The sequence below is a fragment of the Trichomycterus rosablanca genome, chromosome 2, assembly GCF_030014385.1.
Source record: "Trichomycterus rosablanca isolate fTriRos1 chromosome 2, fTriRos1.hap1, whole genome shotgun sequence".
NCBI classification, from domain to species: Eukaryota; Metazoa; Chordata; class Actinopteri; order Siluriformes; family Trichomycteridae; genus Trichomycterus; species Trichomycterus rosablanca.
In genome coordinates, this window is record NC_085989.1 from 14,831,681 (window position 1) to 14,843,188 (window position 11,508).

At 40.1% G+C, this 11,508-nt stretch overlaps 1 protein-coding gene across 1 annotated transcript; it reads right to left on the bottom strand.

Annotated features, from left to right (window-relative positions):
• Window positions 1–3,798: 3,798 nt before the first annotated feature.
• On the bottom strand, window positions 3,799–11,036 carry npvf (neuropeptide VF precursor). Its single transcript, XM_062990175.1, has 3 exons — window positions 10,905–11,036; window positions 6,812–7,137; window positions 3,799–3,884 (listed from the first exon to the last, which is right to left on the bottom strand). Exons 1-3 carry the CDS (start codon window positions 11,034–11,036, stop codon window positions 3,875–3,877), a joined length of 468 nt encoding a protein of 155 aa, XP_062846245.1. The 3' UTR covers window positions 3,799–3,874.
• Between the last annotated feature and the right edge of the window lie 472 nt (window positions 11,037–11,508).

The following is an 11,508-nucleotide window of genomic DNA, read 5'->3' on the forward strand; positions in this document are numbered from 1 at the left end:
CGCGTTCGAATAACCTGCCTTATAAGTTAATGACTTATTAGAATCCTCTCTACCTACGCAGCTGCCTATGTAGGCAGTAAGACAGCAAGGCAGCTCACTAGGTTTTTGAACACACCCTATGTACTATGATTTTCTATGTGCAGGTTGATCAGTGTGTGGCACGGTGGCTTGGTGGGTAGCACTGTCACCTCACAACAAGAGGGTCCTGGGTTCGATCCCCAGATGGGGCAGTCCGGGTCCTTTCTGTGCAGAGTTTGCACGCTCTCCCAATGTGTGCTTGGGTTTCCTCTGGGTGCTCCGGTTTCCTCCCATAGTCCAAAAACATGCAGTCAGGTTAATTGGAGACGCTGAATTGTCCTATAGGTGAATGGGTATATGTGTGTGTGTGTATGTATATCTGCCCTGCGATGGACTGGCGCCCAGGGTCCAGGGTGTTACCCCCCTGAGACCCTAATTGGATAAGCAGTTCAGAAAGTGAGTGAGTGAGTGAGGTTGATCAGCTAGTAGATGTCCCAACTGTACTAAGAATGTACAAAGCAGGCGTACAGTAAGTAGGTGTAGCAATTGTGGCAGCAATGAGAAACCCATCCAACCTCTTTTCCTCAGCCAAGTCGATAGCACAGCTGAGGTTCGAACTCAGGATCTCAGTGGGGGTAGGATAGCAAATTTTTTTATAGGGTGTATATCACCTGACACACATTCCCTCAGATGTTTGCGCAATCCACTAATCACTTCTTATTCACCCATACTTCGGTGGATTTGCACATAAGGTCGGCTTCGCATATGGAGAGCCGCACCCCGATCTCTGCGCTTGTTCACTTTCTCTACAGACACCCTGGGTAATCAAGGTCCTTACAAAGCATTGATTATCCCACCCCGTAGTACAGTCTTTTTCACCCAGCATACTGGAGGCCAATTTTGTCTTTGCCAGTTGTGCCTGCTAGAGGGTGCCCAACCAACCTGTAGCAGAGCCAAGATTCAAATTTGGGCGCTCAGAATCTCAGCCCTGGTGTGCTAGTGGATTATCCTAGCTCAGCAGTTACAGCAGCTACTGGAGTAGTAACTGCGAGGTCACTGGTTTAAGCCCCCACCAACACTTAAGATCCCTGATCTAAGCCTCAGTTGCTTTTAACTGTATTCCTCTTAATTATTAGCCACTTTGGATAAAAGCTTTTACTTTTGCAAGGGCAGTTGTAGCCTAGCGGTTAAGGTACTGGACAAGTAAGCAGAAGGTTGCTGGTTCAAACCCCACCAGGTTGCTGCTGTTGGGCCCTTGAGCAAGGCCCTTAACCCTCAATTACTTAGACAGTATACTGTAAGTCACTTTGGATAAAAGCGTCTGCTAAATGCCGAAAATGTAAATGTCAAATATAAATGTGTGCTTTGTAAACTATGCAAACATACACTACAGAGAAGGATGCATTTATAATTATCTACTCATGTTTAAACGCACATGTTTAAAGCACCTAAATACACTTGTAATTAGAACAGTTAATTAATTGTAAAGCTATAGTGTGTTTTCGAGCCGTCAAGAGTCTCAATTAATTTCTGATAAATGTCTCCACCTGCTGGTATAATGTTAAACATACATGTTTTGCCTTGTTAGATCTCAGCAAATGTTAACTGTTTTTACCTTCTTTCCTTTTTGCCACCCACCTATTAATCCTCATTTTTACCAGACCTCTATTCCAGTTTCGTGTTAGCCCTTGTAGATGTACAGTTAGCGACTTGAGCTATGTTTTATGTACATGTGTGTTTATCCTTCTCTAAAAACTTCTCTAGTTGACACTTTTTTAAATCATGGTACTATCCACCTTTATTCATTGACACTGAGTTCTACTAAATTCCCAAAACACTGCTGCACTTGTCACAACCATGTTAGTGCCATTGCAGTGCTGAGAATGGTTCACCACTTAAATAATATCTGGTCAGTAGGAGACCTACAGGAGTCCCTTTTTATTGATGAATTGGGTAATGTGGGTGACAAAATGTAGGGGGCAACAGTCCCTGATGACATTATTTTAAACAATAAAATAAGCATATAAATACGCTGTTATTTAATAATATTATTTTCACACATCGAACAACAACCATATGTAAGCATTCAGATGAACAAAACAGAACATACAGAACAAGCTATTTGAATTTCTAACTGAACTTTAAAACTTTCAGAAACGGGGCGCATTCACAAAAATAAAGCTTAACGATAACGTGGCTTTATGTACTAAAAGAACGACACAGGAATTCTGAGTTTCTCCAAATTATTACTGGGCATAAGTGCTCTCCACCACTCAAATTCTTAGTCGTTGTTTTAGTACAATACGTCACGCTAAATTTTGTTCCCGTTAATCGTTGTTTCTACAACCAGTGTCGCTTTTATCACGTCATATTAATGGGTACGCTTCTCATGAATGCGTACTCACAGTGTTGCTGCCACCAATTGGTAAAAATGGAAATTTACATCTTGAATTAGTATAAATTATTATTGTTTTCTGTTTGACTGTGCTGGCGGGCCACAAGTAATGCAATTTAAGACAGAAGACTTTGGACATGCCTGGGCTACAGTCACTAACTACATTGCCAAACTGCATCTGTATTTAGCATAGAGCATTGTTGTTTGTAACATACTAGGAGGTCTGAGTATGTCAGAAACTGCTTTTATGCATAACAATATTTAGAATTATTAGAGAATATAAGTAAGCAAGGCTACTCAAATAACCACTCTGTAAAACCGTGGTGAGCAGAATGGCATACCATAATGTACTACTGTGTCAGGGCCCCCACAGGACCACCACAGAGCAGGTATTATTTTGGTGGTGGGTCATTCTCAGCTTTGCAGTGACAATGACATGGTGGTGGTGTGTTAGTGTGTGTTGTGCTGACGAACGCTCATATTTTGCTGCCATTTGAGTTGGTCATCTTCTAGACCGTCATCAGTGGTCACAGGACGCTGCCCACAGGGCGCTATTGGCTGGATATTTTTGGTTGGTGGACTATTCTCAGTCCCACAGTGACAGTGAGGTGTTTAAAAAAATAAGGCAAGGCTGCTGTGTCTTATCCACTCATACCAGCACAACACACACTAACACACCACCACCATGTCAGTGTCACTGCAGTGCTGAGAATGATCCACCACCCAAATAATACCTACTCTGTAGTGGTCCTGTGAGAGTCCTGACCATTAACGAACAACATGAAAGTGGGCTAACAAAGCATACAGAGAAACAGATGGACTACAATCAGTAATTGTAGAACTACAAAGTGCTCCTATATGGTAAGTGAAGCTGATAAAATGGACAATGAGTGTAGAAACAAGGAGGTGGTTTTAATGTTATAGCTGATCAGTGTATGTACCAGATGTTCATGGTACTGTTCACAATGCACAGCCATTTTCTATGTTTATTTTTGGCAGATCTTGGTCATTACATCCTGTTTACAGTTGATCAAGCCCAGTCAGTTTTTACACACATATTATTCAGTTTTAAGGCATCTAGTATGTTTCAAAGTTGCTATATTAATGTTTGGTAAATTAACAAAAAACCCTCTAAACATGTATTGTTCATAATAACTGATCACAATTATTTACAAATAATGCAACCATTTTAATTTATTGTAAATTTAATTGTGTTTTCTTATCTTTAATTAATAACTAATTATTAGAATGCACCAAACTGGTGCTACATAAGCTTTCTGATCGCACATGCTCATTATCAGCACAGAGCATGTTTGTATATGTATATTAGCACAACAAATCACAAGCAGACATTTAGAAATGCAAATACATATATGGCATATGAAAACGGACTGAAAAATGTTTGTTGCTAGCTTTAAAGCTTTGTCTTCCTCTTGAACTGTTTCAGTCATGAAGTCATAGTCATTGTGTCCTGTGGGAGAGAAGATACAGCCTTGAAAAAAAATACACCAAACATATGGTCATGTAAATATTTAAATAACTAAGTAAAGTAAAGGGGCATTTACAGTGGTGTTCAAAAAAATAGCAGTCCAACACCATTGACCTGATAAATCACTGTTTTTAGTAGAAATGCTATTTCTACATAGCAAAAATTTTACTTGAAAGTGTAGTAGAGTAATGAAAACAAAACAAACCCAACAATTAGGACATGCATGCCGCTCATTCTGAGTAATCGAAGCATTGATTGAAAGGGGGTTGTTCAAAATAATAGCAGTGAGAATTTCAATTGGTGAAGCCATTCATTCAGCAGAAGAACGGGTGTCAATTTTGGCCCTTATTTAAGGTAGGAGGGTGGCAAATGTTGCACAGGTTGGTCATAGCACATTTCCTTTTGAAATACTGGGTAAAATGGGTTGTTCCAGACATTGTTCTGATGAACAGCGTACTTTGATTAAAAAGTTGATTGTAGAGGGAAAAAACATACAGAGAAGTGCAGCAAATTATATGCTGCTCAGCTAAAATGATCTCAAATGTCTTGAAGTGACAACTAAAATCTGAAAGACGCAGAAGGAAGCGTGGAACTACTGTTCGATTGGATCGAAGAATAGCCAAAATGGCAAAGGTTCAGCCAATGATCACCTCCAGAAAGATCAAGGAACATCTGAAGTTACCAGTGAGTACAGAAGATGATTAAGTGAAGCCAGTTTACCAGCAAGAACTCCTTGCAAAGTCCCGTTGTTAAGAAAAAGACACGTCCTGAATGGGTTCAAATTGACCAAGGAACACATTAACTGGTCCAAAGAGAAATGGCTCAACATTTGTGGACTGGTGAAAGCAAAATTGTATTTTTTTGGTCTAGTGGCCGTAGACAGTATATCAGACGACCATCGAGCACTGAATTCAAGCCAAAGTTCACTGTGAAGACAGTAAAGCATGGTGGTACAAAATGATGATATGGGGATGTTTCTCATACCATGGTGTTACGCCTAGTTATCACATACGAGGGATCATGGATCAATTTAAATATATCAGAATACTTGAGGAGATCATGTTGCCCTATGTCGAAGAAGAAATGTGCTTAAAATGGGTGTTTCAACATGACAATGACCCAAAACATCTTGGTTACAGACAAACAAGATTGAGGTAATAGAGTGACCAGCCCAATCCCCTGACCTCAATCCCATAGAGAACTTGTGTTCTGATATCTGAAATGCGTTCTTTTGAGGCAAAACCCAAAATTGCAGAAGAACTGTGGAATGTAGTGTAATCATCCTGGACTGGAATACCTGTTTAGAGGTGCCAGAAGTTGGTCGACTCCATGCAACACAGATCTCGGAAACAATTGTAATGCCACTAAATATTCGTTCAGTAATTTAAACTAAAGTGAAACCTCAAACATTTTTAGTTTATAGATAAATTTTTTGAGAAAAATGCTGGCACTGCTATTTTTTTGAACAGCCTAATATTAATTTTTCTTAATTTTCTGTAAATGATGAACACAAACTGGCTAAATTTTGTTAATGTTTTGATTTAGAATTGAAAGTGTAGTATTTTCAGTGCATTTGCATTCATGGAAATAAAAGTTATTAGAATGATTTTGTGCTTTATTCACTTTTTTAAAATCACTGCTATTTTTTTTAACACTACTGTACAAATACATTTAAAAAACAAGAATCTGTGATTTGTTGGACATTTATTCAGCCATCTACCTCATCTGACACAGCACATTGTCACTGTGTTTCGGTCCATCTGAGATGAGCTTGGGTCTAGAGAATCGGCAGTTCTGCATTTAATTGATGTATGGCTGTCTCTTTGCATAATATTTTAAAGGTTTTATGGGGTTTTCCCAAGCCTGTTTGTCTAAATTTATGAAATTAGCATAAAACAATTTCGTCTAAGGAGCAAGATGTCAATAGTGCTTTCCAGGCCGCTCAGGTGGCGCAGCGGTAAAGTACGCTAGCGCACCAGAGTTGGGGTTTCGAATACATTGCATTGAATCTCAGCTCTGCCTTTCCGACTGGGCTGGGTGGCAGCATGAACAACAATTGGCTGTTGTTTAGGGTTATAGGGTAAAAAAGTCGGATCATAGGTCCTCATAACTGGTGCAACTGCGGCCCCTGCTGGCTGACTGATGGCGCCTGCACAGGGCTGAGGAATAATGCTGATGGGGGTGTGGCCCTCCGTACACAGTGCTCGTCAGTGTATGAACTCGACTCGTGCAGGGGAAAAATGCAGTCCGTACTGACTGACTGTATGTCAGTTGAGAGGCATCATCAGTCAGCGGTGAAGGGTCGAATCAGTATAGAGGACGCAATCAGGGTAATTGGACACGACTAGATTAGGGGAGAAAAATTAGGGAGAAAAGCGGGGAAAATATAAAATTAAAAAAAAAAAAAAAATAGTGCTTTCCAGAGTTTCTCTTGGATTCCACAAATCTTTCAACAATATTAGGTGTGGTAGATTGTGTTTGGTTCAAATGGTGAGCCAGTTTTGATTGACCAGACATGTAAAACTATTTTCAAACATACATAAAGAAATATGCGACTAAAATAATACTTTTAAATTAATTTGTACCTTATTACACAGTGGACTGATAGCCTGGTATAGCTTGTGTTATATGGCCTAAAACAAAAAAAAATAAACTTAAGTTAAAATAAGTTATTTCTGTAAAGTCCTCTTTATACACGCGCTTCTTTTTCTTTTATTAATTAAGTACAAACACTTTTCATATACCAAGCTGGGTAACAGCTGGTACATGACACCAGGAGTGCCAGCTCAGATTTGTGTACATTTTTGTTTTTCAGGGCTCATTTGGACCTCCTGTCTAGTCAGAGCCACTGCAATCATCGTAACCTTTCCTCCCCCCACCCATCCTTTCAGGTACTTCTTTGATGTTACCTGTCTCTTGGTGATGGTGAATCGAGTATCAGAATTGGATCCCCAAAAAGAAGGTTCCTCCGACCAAACCGTTGAGGAAGAGTGGCGGATGGATTGTCAGCACGTCGGCCAAACCTCTGCGGCAGGTTGATTGTGGACTTGGGTGTCCGCTGCATGTTCGCAGAGTCACGACCAAAACGGAGTGGCAGGATGGCATGGGGGTGTGCTGGTTTGGCTGAGATCGGATACAGACGGAGGATGGTAGGTGAGTCCACTCTGCTGCTGGTTGGTGCTACGCTTAGAGCAAAGTCCTCCATCTCCAGACTTCTGGGAAGATTTTCATTGTGCTATACAAATGTAAACAGATTAAGTATAGACAAAAGTTAAGAACGAGAGTTGAACATTCCCTGTAACAAACAAAAATGCTGATATGCCTAGTTCATATTAAGGTGGTCAATGGAAAAGATTTAAGGGAGTTCAGTTGTGCAAAACTATGGGTCCATGGGTACACCAAGAGAAAGGTACAACTCTCAGTTGTTAAGCCTTACAGCAAGTGGGTCTGTTGTGTGTGAGGGCTGGGGGTAAGGTTGGGCTATTTTGCTGACAGGTTTGCATCTTCTTTCCTTAGAGGCAATGCAAATTATTATTCTGTCTAATTAGATGAATATAATAATAAACTATCAGAAATGATAGTTTGATCAAAAGGGCACAGAGGGTTTGATTGTTTGATGGAAGATTTTGCACGTGTGTTGAACTGCGCTCTGCCCTATCATAATCAAGACAAAATTTAAGGAAATATGTTTTGGAAGACCCATAGCATTTAAATTGCTAGAAGCCAAAACTATCCATTATTAGTCTAGTTTATTTAGTAATTTCATGGTCATATGTCTTTTTTTAATTCTGGCAGATAAAAAAAAACAATTTCTTGGCAGTGCTGTTGAATATCTTCATAGTAGGCATTAGCTGCATTCACATACATTTCATTTCACTGATGTATTCTGTTCCAAATGATTTAGGAATTAAATAATTTGTGAAGCTACTGCCCTAATTACACCCAAATCAGCTGTAATGACCATGGCTGGATTACTGACCGGGCCAGTGGGGCCAGCGCCCAGGGGCCCTTGAGGTCAGGGGGCCCCGGGGGGGCCATGGCCCAAAACATTTTGCGATGCCTATCAACATTTATGATACAATATATTTTTATTTCCGAGGGCCCTCCATTTTAAGGATCCTCTGACTATTAGGGACTTTGACCCCAGGGCCTCTTGGGGGCCCTAGCCATGCTTTTGGGGCCCCTAGCCATGCTTTTGGGCCCTAGCCATGCTTTTGGGGGCCCTAGCCATGCTTTTGGGCCCTAGCCATGCTTTTGGGCCCCTTATGAAAATGGATGAGGCTTTGTGGCACTGCTCTGACTTCGACTTCTGGCTATTAGGGGTCCTAGGAAAGAGGGGGGCATATTTTTAGAGGGCCCTGGTTATGAGAGCCCCTACCAGGGGGCCCTAGAGAAGAGCAGGGCATACCATTAGAGGGCCCTTGATCACGAGGGCCCCTGCTATGGGGCCCTTGACTTCCATAGAAGTCGTTTACCATGGCTCCTTGACTTTCTAGGGACCTACAAATTGCCAGGCAAGCTCCATATTTCATAACAGACGTTTTGTTGCAAATATGCGATTCAGGCCCTTACTTAATGTTTCTGAATTTGTTTTGTTTCAAAATTATTATGTTCAATTTCTCTTAAGCACAGAGACACAAATTAATTTAGCAATTTTGCAATTATTTAAATTTAAGACAAGCAATTTCAAGCAGTTTGAATGCATACACACACTTAACTGAGCTATTTGATGTTCTTTTCATGCCTGACAATATGTCCAACAGTGAGCTCACTTTAAAGGCTAACTCACTCGCTGCAGCATATCCTTCAGATCTGAGCCTGGCAGATGAACTGATACAATACAAATCATTCATAACAGAAAAAGAAAAATGTCCTAGTAAAATGCTCAAAACCATGATAAATTTGAATTTACAGTCAACCTTTCCAAATGTCTACATAGCACTTAGACTTTTTTTGACTGTGCCTATCACAAATTGTAAAGGGGAGCGTCCATTCTCCAAACTGGCTCGTATTAAGAATGAACTCAGGATTAGGATGCGCCAAAACCGGCTGAACTCACTGTCACTTCTGGCCATTGAATCAGATTTGGTCAGACAGCTTAATTTTGATGAATTAGTGGATGACTTTGCAAGAAAGAAGAGTAGAAAGAAACTTATATAAAATAGATTCTTGTGTTAGGGGTAGTTATTGACAGGTTGTTTAATGTATTAATTTATTTATGTTTTTGGAGGGGGGGGGGGGGCGTGCGGGGTGGGGGGGTTGGGGGTGTTGCAAAAAAGAGTTGCCCAGGGGCCCAGACTATCCTTAATCCGTCCTTGGTAATGACACACATGAGACCAGTAATAGTTAACATTCGGCTACAAGGAAATCTATTGTAGGTGCAAATGTTATCCAAAAAGTGTTAGATATTTCAACCTGTCAGCAAAGCTAACAAGCAATGTACTTTCTAGGAATTTAATGCAATACTTACATCTAAATAAATCTGTTAACTGTGAACTTTTAATGAAGAATGATTCCTTTATTTACGTTTAAAAAGCACGACTTGCCTAATCATATTAATTTCTAACACTGTCAAAAACTTTCAGTAAGCTTTTTGCCCCTTACCAAGGCACTGTGGATGCGTAGTTATACACCAATCAACCATAACATTAAAACCACCTCCTCGTTTCTACACTCACTGTCCATTTTATAAGCTTCACTTACCATGTAGAAGCACTTTGTAGTTCTACAATTACTGACTGTAGTCCATCTCTTTCTCTGCATGCTTTGTTAGCCCCCTATCATGCTGTCCTTCAATTGTCAGGACCCCCACAGGACCACCACAGTGTAGGTATTACTTGGGTGGTGGATCATTCTCAGCACTGCAGTGACACTGACATGTGGGTGGTGTGGTAGTGTGTGTTGTGCTGGTATGAGTGGATCAGACACAGCAGCGCTGCTGGAGTTTTTAAAAACCTCACTGTCACTGCTGGACTGAGAATAGTCCACCAACCAAAATATATATCCAGCCAACAGCGCCCTGTGGGCAGCGTCCTGTGACCACTGATAAAGATCTCAAAGATGACCAACTCAAACAGCAGCAATAGATGAGCGATCATCTCTGACTTTACATCTACAAGGGGGACCAACTAGGTAGGAGTGTCTAATAGAGTGGACAGTGAGTGGACATGGTATTTAAAAACTCCAGCAGCGCTGCTGTGTCTGATCCACTCATACCAGCACAACACACACTAACACACCACCACCATGTCAGTGTCACTGCAGTGCTGAGAATGATCCACCACCTAAATAATACCTGCTCTGTGGTGGTCCTGACCATTGAAGAACAGGGTAAAAGCAGGCTAAAAAAGTATGTGGAAAAAGAGATGGACTACAGTCAGTAATTGTAGAACTACAAAGTGCTCCTATATGGTAAGTGGAGCTGATAAAATGGACAGGGAGTGTAAAAAACAAGGAGGTGGTTTTAATGTTATGGCTGATCTGTGTAAATTAATTAACAGATAGTGTAGCTCAGTGGTTAAAGGTACTGGCCCGGTAATTGAAAGGTCACTGGTTCAAGTCCCAACACAGTCAGGCTGCCACTATTGGGCCCTTGAGAAAATACCTTTGAGCTTACCACCATCACAACATATTTATAAACTTAAATTAATGCAAACACATGACCTTTAGTTTTTGATACTGTACCCTTTAAATAACAACATTTTTATTGTAGCTTTGCCTTTAATAACTTGACATAACATTATGTTGATCCCATTAGACACCTAACTATAAAACAATTCGCAGATTTGTAGTTAGTGTGATTATTTCATTAAATTTATTATTTTTAGTATATTACAGTAAGCATTCTTATTTTACACTTCCCAAAAATGTTATTTGGATGGATACTTTTACTCTAAAACAGCTATTTTTAGCTACAAGGCTCAATAAAAATTACCTAGATAAACTGTTATCTGTAACACCTGTAATACAATTTACAAAACTGTTTAAAAAAGCTTTACTCACCTTTAGAAATATTCTGCTTGTGATTGTGTTGATGTCACTGTTACCAGCAAGTGGGGGTCTGACAGTGCTAACATCCGGAAACACCAGACTACTCAGGATGCCTAGTGCTAGAGAAAGTGCAGAGCAGGACATCTTTTAATCTTTCTGTCAGAACCCAGTATTAATGAGGGTATTTATATATATATACACACACACACACACACATAGCAAATAGCATACATTTGCAGCACCTTTTTGATAATTTACTAATTACATTCTTTGGTGAATCATAGCAACAGGAGACAGGGCGCAGGCTAATTGAAAGGAGGATGTAAGTTTCTATGAGTGATGCTTTGTCTAGCATGTTAACACTATCTTCACAATTTGGTGTCCATCAAAGTAGTATGGATTCCCTGTCTTGATTTCTTTATAACGGTCTTAGTGCTTAATGCTTTTTATTCTCATCGTAACTTTCTCAGCAGTGGCCTGGACCTGTATTTCTGTAAAGCTGTATTTTAACAGTGACAGGTATTAAAATACACACTATACAGTAAACTATATCATTAACAGCTAACATTGATTATAAGACAAAGACAAGAAATACACTTTGTAGATGGTTTTTTGA

What these genes read in the sequence shown, in the direction of transcription:
- npvf (XM_062990175.1), bottom strand. Translation starts at nt 11,036, where the DNA reads ATGTCCTGCTCTGCACTTTCTCTAGCACTAGGCATCCTGAGTAGTCTG. An exon ending in CAAGCAGAATATTTCTAAAG is followed by an intron (nt 7,138 to 10,904) that starts GTGAGTAAAGCT and finishes ACATTTGTATAG; the next exon opens with CACAATGAAAATCTTCCCAG.